Genomic DNA, 13,741 nt, shown 5'->3' with positions numbered 1-13,741 from the left:
CCTTTGCCTGGTACTACATAAGCCCGTTAGTATAATTATTTCACTTAGTCTTCTCAGCAGCTCTATAAGACAGAAATTAGATTTTTAGTTTTCAATTGAGGAATGAAAGCTTGGAAAGGTTAAACATGTCTAATGTCACACAGCTTATCAATGATAATGCCTGAATATGAACCCAGTTCATATAACTATAAAATCCACTATTCTTCCCAGTACCTTTTGCAATTGTGACATATATCTTGATGCTCTTACAGGTTACAAGTTTACTAGAAAGCTCGTTATTTGCACTTTCAAATACTAGACCTTATTTTATAGTGTGAACTTAAAAGAGGACTCAAAGGACAGCGGAAAGACATACCCAACATAGAAAAGTATAAAAACAAAAGACATTAGAATTCATATTTCAATGTATAAAATTCATTTTCATTGAACATTTTTGTTAATATGACACTTTATGAGATAATGGAAGAGGTCTTAACAAATTAGTGTTCAAATCATAGGATAAGAGAGTATTAACTCTTTCAAGCCATCAACTGAACAATTTAATGCGCCAATGAGCAAATTTTCAAAATATCCTCATCATCTGAGGATATCCTGAATTTTCATGTGGTTTTATGCAGTCTTTACAACAATCATGTAGTGTGTTTGATTTTGGTTTTCAGAAATACAGCCTTCTTCAATCATTTTCATCATAAATCCAACTTTCATACATATTTTCTTCTACATAATTAACAATCGACCCAGAATAATGCCCAATCAAATCAGTCTACTTTAATTTCAACAAGAGTAACTAAAGTTAAAAACTAAGGACAGCAGCAACAACATAATGAGATAGTCTGAGAGCACAGACATAGTAGGTGATGGAATGTTTAGGGGATTGGAACAAAAAATAGTGATTAACAAAATTTCAAACATCTCTTCTGTAATGTAATTATTACTATTTACTAGACTTTGCTACTATATAACACAAGTAATGAAATCAAAAAGTGACAAAATCCAGAACAAAGAAGCAATTCAGTAGCTTATCCATTCTGTCCCTTACCCCAAAGGCAACAACAATGATGTATTAAAGATTCTGGAGTCACAGCCACAAAATTAAGGGAGAGCCTTATACTTAGAATATATAATAATGGAAGCACTTCTGGCATCAAGTCCTCATAGAACAGATTCACGAATATCCAATATCATTTGCTAAACACTGGAGTTGAACAAGTAGTAGATGATAGGGTGGAATGGTGACAATTATCTTTTTCCTCCTTCAATTTGGAAAGCAATATGAATGACAACTTGCCAATTAAGATCACCAACACATGAGGATTCAGAAACTAAATGATGAGTCAAAAACAGGCTTTCTTTAGAGTTCATTTAAGTCAAGAGTTTTGGTAAGCAACAATGTCAATTATTGGCTTTTATCTGTCATTATAGTAATGAGGAGCCTGCCAGTACAATACCTATTTGTAAAATAAATAACAAGAAATCAACAAGGACTTGATGCAAGCGTAACATTCTTAGACACAAGTTAGCAATGTAGACAAATTTCTGAATTCTGAGCTAACCAACAAAAGAAATTATTAATTCTCCACCTACTCAATCCAAAGCATCTGAAAAAACCAAGCACAACAACAAAACTAAGAAATAATGATACTCTTGTCCTCTCAGGACAAATGAAAAGAATTCTCAAAATACGATCCATTTAATTTCTTTCCCTAACACAACAATAATTCCTGAGCGAAACACCAAAGCTTAGGTTCACCAAAGCTATACTGAAAAACTAAACCTAGGAAAGCCCCACAAAGGTCTCCTGAAAAAATTTTAACTTATCCCCAAGACTCTGTGGATACACGTTCATAGGTTATCCGCAAAGACCCCACACATTTTTTTAAGGGAACAGCTAAACAAATTGGCCCCAACAGAAATACAAATAAATGGATTAAAAACTGGCTATCTAACCGTATACAGAGAGAAATCGTAATTGGTAGTCCGTCTAGTTGGGGAGAGGTTTCCAGTAGGGTCCCACAAGGATCGATATTGGGTCCCATTTTGTTTAATATCTTTATAAAAAATCTGGAAGACAAAGTAGAGAATGTGCTAATTAAGTCGATTGATGCTACTAGATTAGGCCTGATGGTTAAAGTAAATTGGATATAGATAAATGCTACTGGTCTTTAGAAATCCTTTAGATTAAGGCTAACAGAGAATGGGAATCTGAATAAGTTTTTAAAAAATGTTTTGTTTTTTAAAAAAACATCAAATTCCAAGCAGTAGAAGTAAATTGATTGAAAGTATCTTAGTGGCTTTGCATTAGAAAAGATTACACACAATGGATAAAGACAACACAAAGAGTCACAGCACCCACGAATGCAGAATAAAGAACACCCTTAAATGGAGATCTCTGTGGCGCAGCTTTAGTTAGAAAACTGTTGGCTGCAGGTGCATTTGATATGTGCAAGTACCATGGTGGTAAAAAGGTAAGAATAACTTGATTCTCAAATATACATGTTTTTAGTATTTGGCAGAAAAATAAACAAGGAAACAATATAAAGCTTAAAAGAAAAGTAAGGGGAGTTGAAACCTGAAGCTATGGGCAGGAACAGTGGGTGAAATCAATCAAAAGCAAATTCCACTAGGACACACACACACACACACACACGTACACACACACCACTAGAAGAATGCAAGAGAACATAGGAAAGACTCTCCTAGCATTAGAATAAAGATCATGTTTAAACTACTTCAAAGGACACTTTGGAAAAAATATTCAGTAGACCTCATGTTGGTTTAAATTTTATTTTTAAAATCTTAGGACTGTACTACTTGTCGAATGAAGACAACTGTGAAAGTGACACTTGCTTATAAACTTTCATGTGCAGGTAGCTGCGATTTTTCAAGTGAAATCAACCGAGCTGGAATACATAAACTAACATGGAATTAACTTTTCAGTTTTTGTTTGTTTGCTTTTTATTTATTTATTTTTTATTTGCCAGCACACTTGTACGTACACTGGAGAAGGATAGAAAAATCCAGATCAGAACTTTTTTTTTTTTTTTTTTTTTGAGATGGAGTCTCACTCCAGATCAGAACTTTTAAATGCTTGCTATGCGACCTTGGCTATTTCACCTTCTTTAGGCACATAGGCTTTTACGTCGATGAAATGACAGAATGGAAATTATTTTAAGAGCTGCAAATTCACTTATTAAAACAAAAACTTAAGGGAAGCTAATACAGAAAAGAGGCTGAAAAAAATGCGGCAGTATCTGCTGAATCAACACCGGGCTCCCACTTAGGCAGGCTTCCCGTTTTCAACCCTGTCTGACCTCAGGACAAAGCATGTGTTCAAAAATCACTTTCAAAAATCTGACATACTCCTTCCATCTTTAGGAAATCACCAGAGGAAGGTGAAAAATTTAATCCCACTCCTGATTTTCCCAGAGCAGCCAACAACACTTAGCTGATTATAAGTGCTTGATCTTGGAAAAAAAATAACTATAGAATTACAGTTGAAAAGAAGGGACATTCTTGATAAGAAATGGGGTGCTGACACAAAAGACAGCACCACATAATCAGGAGCAACGTGGACCTCCTCTAACATTGCATGCTGGGTGAACAAAGAAACAGTGAGAGTCTGGAAAGCTTGATGGTCAGCGTTTTGTTTTAATCTAATCAAAATGGGTTGTAGGTTTTCTGCTCTGAGAAATAATTAATAAAGTTTGATGCAGTTGATTTGCTATAGATTTTACAGCTAATACCCTTTGAAAAATGATTTTCTTGATTTGACTTTGAAACTTCTAACACAAAACTTTCGCCTCTAAACAATACTCTGTTTTAGGGAGGTTACTGCATTCCACACGGTAGAGCATGTAGAACACATACACAAGCATCACCAATAAGTACGGGGACTGCACATTTTATTTTAAAAAGTAATAATGCTTACCACTTACTATATTTTAATATTTTATTAATATTTATCACTTACTGAGTGCCTACCATGTACTGAGGACTATATTATCCTCTTTCCACATTATCACAATTATGTTCATAAATAACTTTATGAGAGGAATTAACCCCATTTTACAGATGAGAAAACTAAAGGGCCAGAGAGGCCAAATTTTTTGTCTACTGTCACACAGTCGTTAAATGGGAAGGTAAATATTGAACTTGAAAGACTCTAAAATATTTGTTCAGAACTATTGCTCTAAATCATGACTCCTGATGTCTTGATTCTCACACATGCTGCTCAAAGAAAATGGAGAAACAACTTTGCTAAAGAATATTTAGATGACAAGGATATTATTTTTTTCAGTACCTCAGTTTCTTATGTCTGAAAACAAGAAGTTATGGGGAAGCTATCCCGTGTACTGCAAAATGTATAGCAGCAACCTGGGCCTCTACACACTAGATACCAGTAGTAAACCTCATCCCCTAGTTTTTACAACTAAAGATGTCTCCAGACAATGCCTAATATCCTGTGGGAGAAAAAAATGCCCCTGTTTTGAGAACCATTGAAAAATACTGAATAATCTCTGGTATCTTTTTCGCTCTCTCCTATTCCATCACTTGAATTGTAGGGTCCACCTTCAGCCAAGAGGATAGGCTTTTCACCACTATGGGGTAACTGCCTGGTGAACTTTTCTCTATTTCCATTTTAGAACTATCTGAAGCTCTGCAGGTTCAGTTCGTATCAAACCTTCTCTCTCTAGGTCTTAACTTTATCGTTTAAATGCAAATTGGTATAAAAAATACGGTAGATGAAAGTGAAGAGATCAGATGTTATCTTATTAAGTTAGACTTGCATTATGCAATTGATTTAGACTCATTTCAAACTGAAGTTCTATGAGATAGTGTTATTTATTTATTTATTTATTCTCTTTTCTTCTCTAAGACAACCGTGTCAGGAAAATCAGAAAATAGGTTTAGAAAATACTCTTTCATTTGACAACCAGAGAGAACCACAATGGTAAGTTGGAATCTATTGGCAGATTCCAGTAAGTCAAACCTTGGGTATGGGAAAGAATTTGACAATTTCCTAGACCCTTATGGTGTTTTTGTTTCCAAGGGCCATACTTAAAATTTGCAATGTTGCAAATATCATCTTCTAAGCAAGAAATGCCTTGGATTAGACAATAGTCTAAAACCAAATATTGGACCTATGGATATGTGAAAAACATTACTGAGTTAGAAGCTTCCATATGGTTTGCTCCAAATACAACTTAATGGTAGAGATTATTTATGCCTTGCTATCCTTGGAATTAAATTGAAGTTAGAAATATCAAAACATCAAAGAAATAATCAGTTTTTGTTATAATTACTAATTCCAGATATTTTAAAAGGATTAATGTTTTCCTAGTCCCATCATGATGAACAATTTATTGGTCCAATATTACACACTACTTTATAAACAGTATTTAGGACAGATATGAAAATCAGACTTTTCTTTGGCTTTTGCTAAAGGTCTAAATGTGGTTTCTGGGAAAAGACATATAAAAGTATTCTGTTAGGGCAGAAAGTGCTATAACAGGAAGCCAGGTGAAGTTTAATATAGAGAGTAAAGAGAGCTGGCTCTACTGGGACTCCCATCAAAAACCTTAAAGTGGTGATTTTCAAATTTGGATGCAGATTAGAATAACCTAGGGGACTTTTAAAAATTATGATGCCCATGGTTTCTCCAAGAAAATCAAAACAGAATTTCTGGGGAAGGGACCAAGGCTTCAGGATTTTTTTTTCAATCTGTGCAGGTCATTCCACTGGCACCCATGATTGAAAACTACGGACTTAACAAATAAACAGAGTTTACAGTTTTGTGGGAATTATTTAACCATGTCTGACTTAAGCAAAATGGTGGCCTCAAATAGTCAAATGCTGGAATGATAAGTATGTGCAAGGCATTACTATTTAAGGAGAAAATTATTTGTCTTTTCCTCCCTACTCTTCTTATATTCTTCTGATTACTTCAAAGAAAGAGTCTCGGTTTGTTGCTTGGTTGGTCTGTAACACATCTCTATACTTGTTTATCTTTCCTTAAGTCAAAGAGAATGCAGATTTCAGGACCAGAGACTTCATCTAGTATAAACTAGAACTTAATGATATAGTTTTTTAAATTTGTTACATATATATGTATATATATGTAACAATATATATATAAAGCTATTGTCTAGTAAGTAATACTGACTGAAGTGACATTAAGTTTCCTTTTTAAATAAATTAGGTGAATAAATTTGAAAAAAGCATAAATAATTACAGGTACTATACTCATATGTGGGAAAAAATCATAAAGGTCTTCTCATCTTTGAGCCCTCCTCCTGTTAATGAAAAGGGCATCCCAATCTTGTGTCATGAGTTTGGTCTGTAATTGTGCTTCCATCATTCATTGTTCGTGTGATTTGGGGAAAATTACCCATTCTCTTCCCTGGGCTTGGTTTCCTTATTTGCTCAACATGGTCATCAACCTGTATTGCTAGCATTCTTCCATGAGTTTAAGAAGCAAGGAGGGCTTGCCCTTTGAATTTACCTTGTTGACGTCCAGGCGCATCTTCTCATTGTTGGCACTGGCAGCCTTCTCAGCTGCTTTCTTTTGGCGTTGGGGCCCCCTCCCAAAGAAGATGTAGTTGACTAAAGCATATTCCAGAAGGGCCATGAAAACGAAAACAAAGCACCCCATCAGGTACATGTCAATGGCCTTCACATAGGGGATTTTAGGGAGAGTTTCCCGGAGGTGGGTGTTGATTGTGGTCATTGTGAGGACAGTTGTGATTCCTGAAAAAAAATGGGAGAGTTAGAGTAATAATGTTCCTATCTCCTTTCTTCTTTCATAATAGCTGGAAAGGTGATCTATATTCATTTTCTCATTCATATATGCCACAGCCTATTTATTAGGCCCTTATTATTTTATGCCAGCCCTATGATAGGGTATAGAGATAGGAACAAATTAACTTACAGTGCTCACTGAGCATTTTGATCACTTCTTTTAATTAAATTGTTGTATTCATAGTTATATATCTAGTGGGGGTTTAAAATGTGAATTAAATGCTATGATGGGCACATGTGTGAGGTGAGAGTTGAGAATATGGAGAGGACTCTAGGTCAACTTTCTGATGTGGCAGGGACGAGGTTAGGAAATAGAGACTTTTAAGTTGATTTCTGAAGAATGAGTGAAAGTCACTCAGGCAACCCAGAACTGGGGGTCAAAAGTCATGTTTGACTTACGGGGACTGCTGGTAGAGAGAGCTTTTATATCAAGGTTGGATTTCGGGGAGAGTACACAGCCCATTACCATGATCTCAGGAAAATCACTGTGGGTACATTGCAGGACAGGATGGGAAGAATCGTGAGAACAGTGGAGGTTATGAGCCATACAGAGAGCCTAATGGGGGAGTTTGAACTTACAATTAAAGGCAATGTGGAGCAGGGGCCAGCTTCAAGCAAGGGGGCAATTTGCTTTTAGAACAATCACTGTGGTGGCAGTGTGGAGGATGGGGAGAAGCAGGCACGGCAGGAGTAAAGAATGCCAGTTAAGAGGTTTTCAGAGTAATCCAACTGAATGATGAAAGTGAAGTCAATTAAAATAACAAGGGTATTGAAATTAAAGAATACATTATACAGGCAATATAAATAAATGATTATAAACATTCGGGAATTAGAAGTGGAGGGTAACAGAGAAGCAGGAATCATAGTCCTCAGGTATATGGACTGAACAATTAGGTATATAATGCCCAGATAAATAACACAGATGCATTCTAGGACTCCTTATGGAAAATGTGACACTGGGTCAGACTGTAATTGTTCGTCCTGTTGAGTTGGTATCTCTGACAGTGGGAAGTAGTTTCCCTCTAAGCTGTAACTGGAAGGTAAATGCACTGAAAGTCCAAGGTCCTGAGTATGATAAAGTCCAGCTTTGTAGCAAAATAGTGACGTGAAAATAGACAAAGATCAGAGGTCAAGCTCACACAGATGGAAAGTCGTAGAGCTGCCATTGGAATGAGAATCTTTCTGACTCAGGAATCCAGGCCCTTAAACACTATCCAATAACACGTGCGAAAGTTAAATTTCATTCCTATGATTTTTAGGGGACATAGTTTTCTGATTTAATTTTATCTCACTAGTAATAATGTCATAATTTCCATTTTGTTTTTATACTCCACCAAGAAACAGCTACAGAAAAAATAAATCTGAGCATTTGATTCAGAGCACACCCATAAAACCTTGGTCTTGCTTTAGATACAGGTATCTTACATTTCTCATGTCTTCTGTATAGCCATCATTTTGAGACATTTTCCAGTTTCAATTTTCTCTTCATCATTTCAACTATGGATGATCGTGTATCATACGTATATAATAAAACTGACATTGCTGATTTTACTATTTATCTAAATCTCATTTTTAAAGTATTTCTGAACCTAGTAAAAAATTGCTCACATAAAGACATTTTAAAAATGTCTTCTGAAAACTTAATAAATTATTTATTCTTCCTGTAATAGATACAAAAAAGACATGTTTCAACTTTGGAAAAATGGGATATTTGCAAATGTTATTCATTCTTTCATTCCGCAACTGTTTACTGAGCACCATTCCCCATGCAAGACACTGCAGATATAAAGCTAGATATGGACCTTTCTTCCATGGATCTTTCATTGCTGAAGGGGAAAAGGACGTCACACAACTAAGTAAACATAAGTTATAACTGTGGTTAGTCTCAACACGGGGAAGGTCTATGGTACTGCAAGTGTATATATCACAGATGCTTGACTCAGCCTGAGAGGTCATTCTTTCTCCTTCCTTCCATCGTTGAGTCACATAATTTAATTTTAAGCCCGTAGCTGAAGTGATCCCTTTAAAACAGAAATCAAATCATGCCACTTTTATGCTCATTCAATGGCTATTTCATTCAAAATAAAAGCAAAACTTTGCCGTGGCCTACCATCCCTATGTGACAGCCCTTTTGTGATCTTTTAGGCCCCTTTCACTAACATTGTCTTTGCTACTTCCCCTGAACTCACCTGGCCTCATTAGCCTCCTGCTGACACTCTTGGATTGCTCCCACCCAGGGCCTTTGCAGTCATCTGGAATATCATCACCCAGATATCCACATTGCTCTTAATCTTCAAGTCTTAGTTCCAATGACAACTTCTGAGTGAAGTCGGCCCTAATTATTCTAAACTGAACTCCTAGCAAACCCATGCCCCCTTGCTTTATATCCTTCCATAGATTTACCATATTGTATAATTTATGTGGTTATTAAATTTATTGTATATCTTTTACTGCTAGATATAACTTTCAGAAGACTGCTCTATCTCCAGTGCTTAGTACAATTAGTATATGTTAGGTATTTAACAATTATTTGTTGAATAATAAATGAGTGGCTCTTCTAAGAAAGTAATGATTGAATTGAGGTCTCATGGTAAAAGTGAACAATTCAACATTTTAAAGGGAATAGTCAGAATCCACAATAAACAAGATTGTGTAAAAGGCCATTAATTTACTTTATCTGAAGTTAATAACAAAAATGTTTATGAAATGTAATTTATTCTCCTCTTGTATTTGTTGGAAAAAAAAAATCAAGCATAAGATGAGAGATGCCACAGATTACTTCTCAATATTCTTACTTTGTTGTCTCCTGCCTTAGCCATGCTACTCTGAAATGTTAATAAGACTTTAGAATTCTTTCTGTTTATCCATTTGCTACACACCACATTGTCTCGTCTTTCATGCAGGAAAAAAAGGTAGAAGGGAACTCTTCTTAGGTAAAGAAGCACAGACACAAATTGAACAATTATGCAAGCAACGTTACATGAAATATGTTTCAATAAAAATATCAAACTGATGGGACTAATCTCATTATCAACAGCTATACGGTTAACTAATAATGACCTGAAAGAGCTTTACTTCATGTTTAATTGATTTAATGCTGAATCAGATCACCCAAAGTCTCATAGCTAAACTCTTGCAGTGTGAGAGGTTCAGTTCATCATGCATCACAAATTTCAGGATAAGGAAAACGCGTGCATGCGAACGCAGACATGTACACACAGAGTCAAAGTCCACAAACAGTAATAAAATGACCTACCTAATGCCACCCTTGCAGCTGAAGCATCGTAGTTAATCCAGAAGGAGACCCAGGAGAGGATGGTAATCAGGATGGAAGGCATGTATGTTTGCAGGATAAAGTAGCCAATGTTTCTCTTAAGCTTAAAGCTGAGGGATAACCTGGGATAGGAACCTAGAAAGGCAATTTTAGAACATCATCATTATCAATCAATATTTATAGGATACTTTTCTTTAACGGTCCATAAACAGTACATCATCTCTCAATTCAGATTTAGCTCTTGGTGAAGGACACTTTCTTCTGCAAAAGTAGTCTGAGAGCCCTGAGTTTCTAATTACCAGGAGTTACTCAGTGTGGAAAGCATCCTGTACTCATCAGTAATTAAAAGAATTCCAGCTCTTCCCTACTCAGCCTCATAGAGTGAATCAAACATGGTCTTCCTCTGTAATTGTTAGGACAATTTGAGACAGTCCTTTTTTTCACTCTTTCAATTGTTCCTTAGTAAGTTCATCCTTTAAGTTAGTCTTACATGAGAGTGAGGCTGCATGTTCTGGTCATAGTAAAAGAAAACTCTTCTCAAGCCACAGATTGCTGTTTAAGTCTGTGATCAGTGGTGATGTTTCAGGGAATGTGGGTTTTTGTAGGTTTTCACGTATATGCATTCTTTTCTAATAGTTTCATTGCTTCCATTGGAGCTCTAAAAGTACACCTGACCCACCAAAAGGTGGAGAATCATTGCTTTTGAACAATATTTATGGGAGATACAACTAAAGAATCAGCTTCCTAAATCTGGGTCCTTTGATGGTGATGACCTGGGGAATTACCCTTTAATAAAACAAGATAACTAACAGAGCACAGTCTTAGACTATAGGAAGTTCACATGATAAGTAGCCAGGCAGAGGATATTCTCCTTGTTTGGAATAAAGCCTTGTTTAGTTTTTGGAGGGCTAGGCTAAGTGTCTGAATATGATAGTAAGAATATTCTAAGTAGGAACTCATTTTCATAGATTTTTAGGAATTCAGCAGACCTCAAACTTAGGAAAAGTTTCTGTTTGTTGTCATTGTTTTAAAGTTAAAGGCAACTTTGTATTTTTATTAAGTCACACAGCTTTTGCCTGAAGTGGTTTGCAGGCACAAAAAGTATCTGACTTCTTAGCAGAAGAGCAATTACAGTATTAGTTATTTCTGTGCCTGTGGGGTTTATTTCAGTAAGAAAAATATAAAGAAGCATACCTCTGTGGGTTTAATATTTTTGCCTAAAGGAGTGTCTACCAAATGATTACTTTCCTCAGCTTTATTGCTACAAAAATGCAAAAATTTTGCTGATGAAATCAAGTATGACCATCTAAAATCTCCATACTGGAAGGATAAAGATGGCAAAGGCCTCGGGACAATCTTAACACCTGAAACAGCTTTCCATTCACAAAGGAGGTAAAACTGTGTAAAGAAATTCTTATCCTTTGAAGAAAATATGAATTCCTCCCATTGTCTTTGGAGAATTTCACGTGATCAGACTTGAATGAACCGCAACTTGGCTCTCCCAGTGATTCAAGGGATTATGATCAATTCTGTGGGAAGCATAATGTTATAATGTTGGGGAAGAGCTCTAAGTCAGGTCTTCCTCTTTCTCTTCCTGTACTCTTTCTAAAAATTAGTTGCTTCTCTAGCAAATGAGATACACTGAGATGATCCTCTCAGCTCTGCTGGGTTGGCTTCTGGAAAGTAATAGTATGGGTCCCTAATGGAGCAATACGCTTCATGGGAAACTGAGGGTTTTCAGTGGATTTGTCTTCTAAAGTCGTTGTGCTTCCCTGGGACATAACTCTAATATAAGTGAACACGTTTAACAAAACATGGTGAAGATTATTTTCCCTTAACACTTTTCCATGATACAAACCTGTGGAAAAAACAACCTTCTTGGTGATAAGTTTGTAATCTACAATAGAGAACTGTGGAAGTTCAATTTTCGTTACTCCTGTTACTGCATTATCATCGCCACGCCAGTAAAATTCAATGTCATCAGTTGTGTATCCATCTGTGAAAGGAAACATACACACACACACACAAATACAGAAAACAAAACGAAACAAAAAAACAGACAAAACAGAAAAAAGAAACCTGTTTAGAAGATGAACTATATAAATAATATAAAGATATAGCTAAAGGCTGTTATGCGGTATCATACAAAACATTTCAAGTCTATTACTGTATTTTATCCTCATGACGATCTCATTAGGATAGTATAATGAGGCCTACATTAGACTTACAAAAGCTTAGAGAAATTAACAGTATAGACTCTCTTGCAACTAGGAAGTGGTATAGTTGGGACTTAAACCCAGGTTTATCTGATTATGAATCCCATTCTATCAAACATTACCACATTATCATATAACATCATCACATAACCCTAGTTTTACTTTATGAGAAGATAAAATAAGAGAATAATTTAAACTATTAGTATAATGCTGAATATTAACAAATTCTCCCCAATATAAAGCATATGAATTACAATACATTTGAATTTCAAGCCAGAAGTGATTACGAAGAATCATCTGTTCAATATTCATGTAGTTGATTTTCAAATTTGACTTTGTAACATATTTAGTTTCAAAGAAAATCTTCCACAGAAAAGTTCAAAACAACATTAACTTCAATCGCTTTGAGGAGTAGATATAAATGCATAGTGTACATTGGATATGCACAGTGCATTTTGGAGGCATGCTTCTATTCATTCCACAACTATTTATTAAACACCTACTATGCATATGAGGGCACAGTTGCTGGAGATGAGATTCTGTATAACAAAGACATATTCTCTGTTATTAATGATACTCTCAATTCACAGGGTGGAGTACAATCTTAAGAAATGAGCATACATATAATCCTAGCTAGTAAGCAAACATGTAAGAGCAATGAATAAGCACATATTAGATTGTAAACAGTGCTATACAGGGATGTATGCCACAAAATCCAGTGAATATTAATAATATCTTATAAATTCACCCACCCTCCAAAAAAACCCCAAATAAAAAGCATATACCACATTTCATGTGAAGAGATATCACATTCATCTTTTCAAAGAACTTTTGCATCTGGATAGTTGATTTTTACAAGTCTGGGAGACAGGCAAGATGGATATTACTCTGCCATTTCCAAAAACAACCCAACAAATTTAAAAGACTGTTTAAATTCTTTGCCTTTTGACATGTGACTAGTCAGTGTGACAGGGACGACAAGAATACGAATCCTTGACTCTTAGCCCTAGATGATTTTCAACAAAGCACCTCTCTTTCCTTCAAAGAGTGGGAGTTCAATCTTTAAAATAAGGTAGAAAAAAATGTTTTTTTTTTCCAAAGAACTAGGATACCTTCAATTGGAGAATCTACATCAAACAGCACAGCTCAAGCTGTATGGTTTAGCTCTTCTAGAAATCTACAGTTCCCTTTTTTTCATAAGAGTAGTCACTTTATCTGATGCAGAACTACAGTTTTTTGGAAGAGGTATGGAGCATTTGAAATTCTAATACCACAACCGAAGGCCTCTGGATATAGTTAACGATTTTCAAAAGGCTTCTTTACTTGCAAACACCACAAACTATATTGAAATCAAAATTGTAGAGTTTTAATTGATTATACACCAGCAATATTTTATTAGTATGATCTAATGAAGAGCCATTTGCTTTGGTAGAAAGTCTTTTTTATGTAATTT

The 13,741-nt window shown here is 35.5% G+C and overlaps 1 protein-coding gene across 3 annotated transcripts in view; it reads right to left on the bottom strand.

Moving 5' to 3' along the window:
* The window catches only part of GABRB2 (gamma-aminobutyric acid type A receptor subunit beta2), a 261,064-nt gene that overhangs the window by 34,092 nt on the left and 213,231 nt on the right, over positions 1–13,741 (bottom strand). For 2 of the 3 annotated variants that reach the window (XM_008015209.3, XM_073010543.1), the window contains 3 exons: positions 11,931–12,068; positions 10,055–10,207; positions 6,503–6,747 (listed from right to left, as the gene is read on the bottom strand). In XM_008015209.3, coding sequence (XP_008013400.1) covers positions 6,503–6,747; positions 10,055–10,207; positions 11,931–12,068 — 536 coding nt within the window. Of the gene's footprint in view, positions 1–1,947; positions 2,062–6,502; positions 6,748–10,054; positions 10,208–11,930; positions 12,069–13,741 lie in introns of all 3 variants that reach the window. The other variant, XM_008015212.3, reaches the window with a different exon arrangement.

This window comes from Chlorocebus sabaeus, chromosome 23 (assembly GCF_047675955.1).
Source record: "Chlorocebus sabaeus isolate Y175 chromosome 23, mChlSab1.0.hap1, whole genome shotgun sequence".
Lineage (NCBI taxonomy): Eukaryota > Metazoa > Chordata > Mammalia > Primates > Cercopithecidae > Chlorocebus > Chlorocebus sabaeus.
The sequence above is the reverse complement of the archived record's forward strand: the minus strand, read 5'-3'. Positions and strand labels throughout refer to the sequence as shown.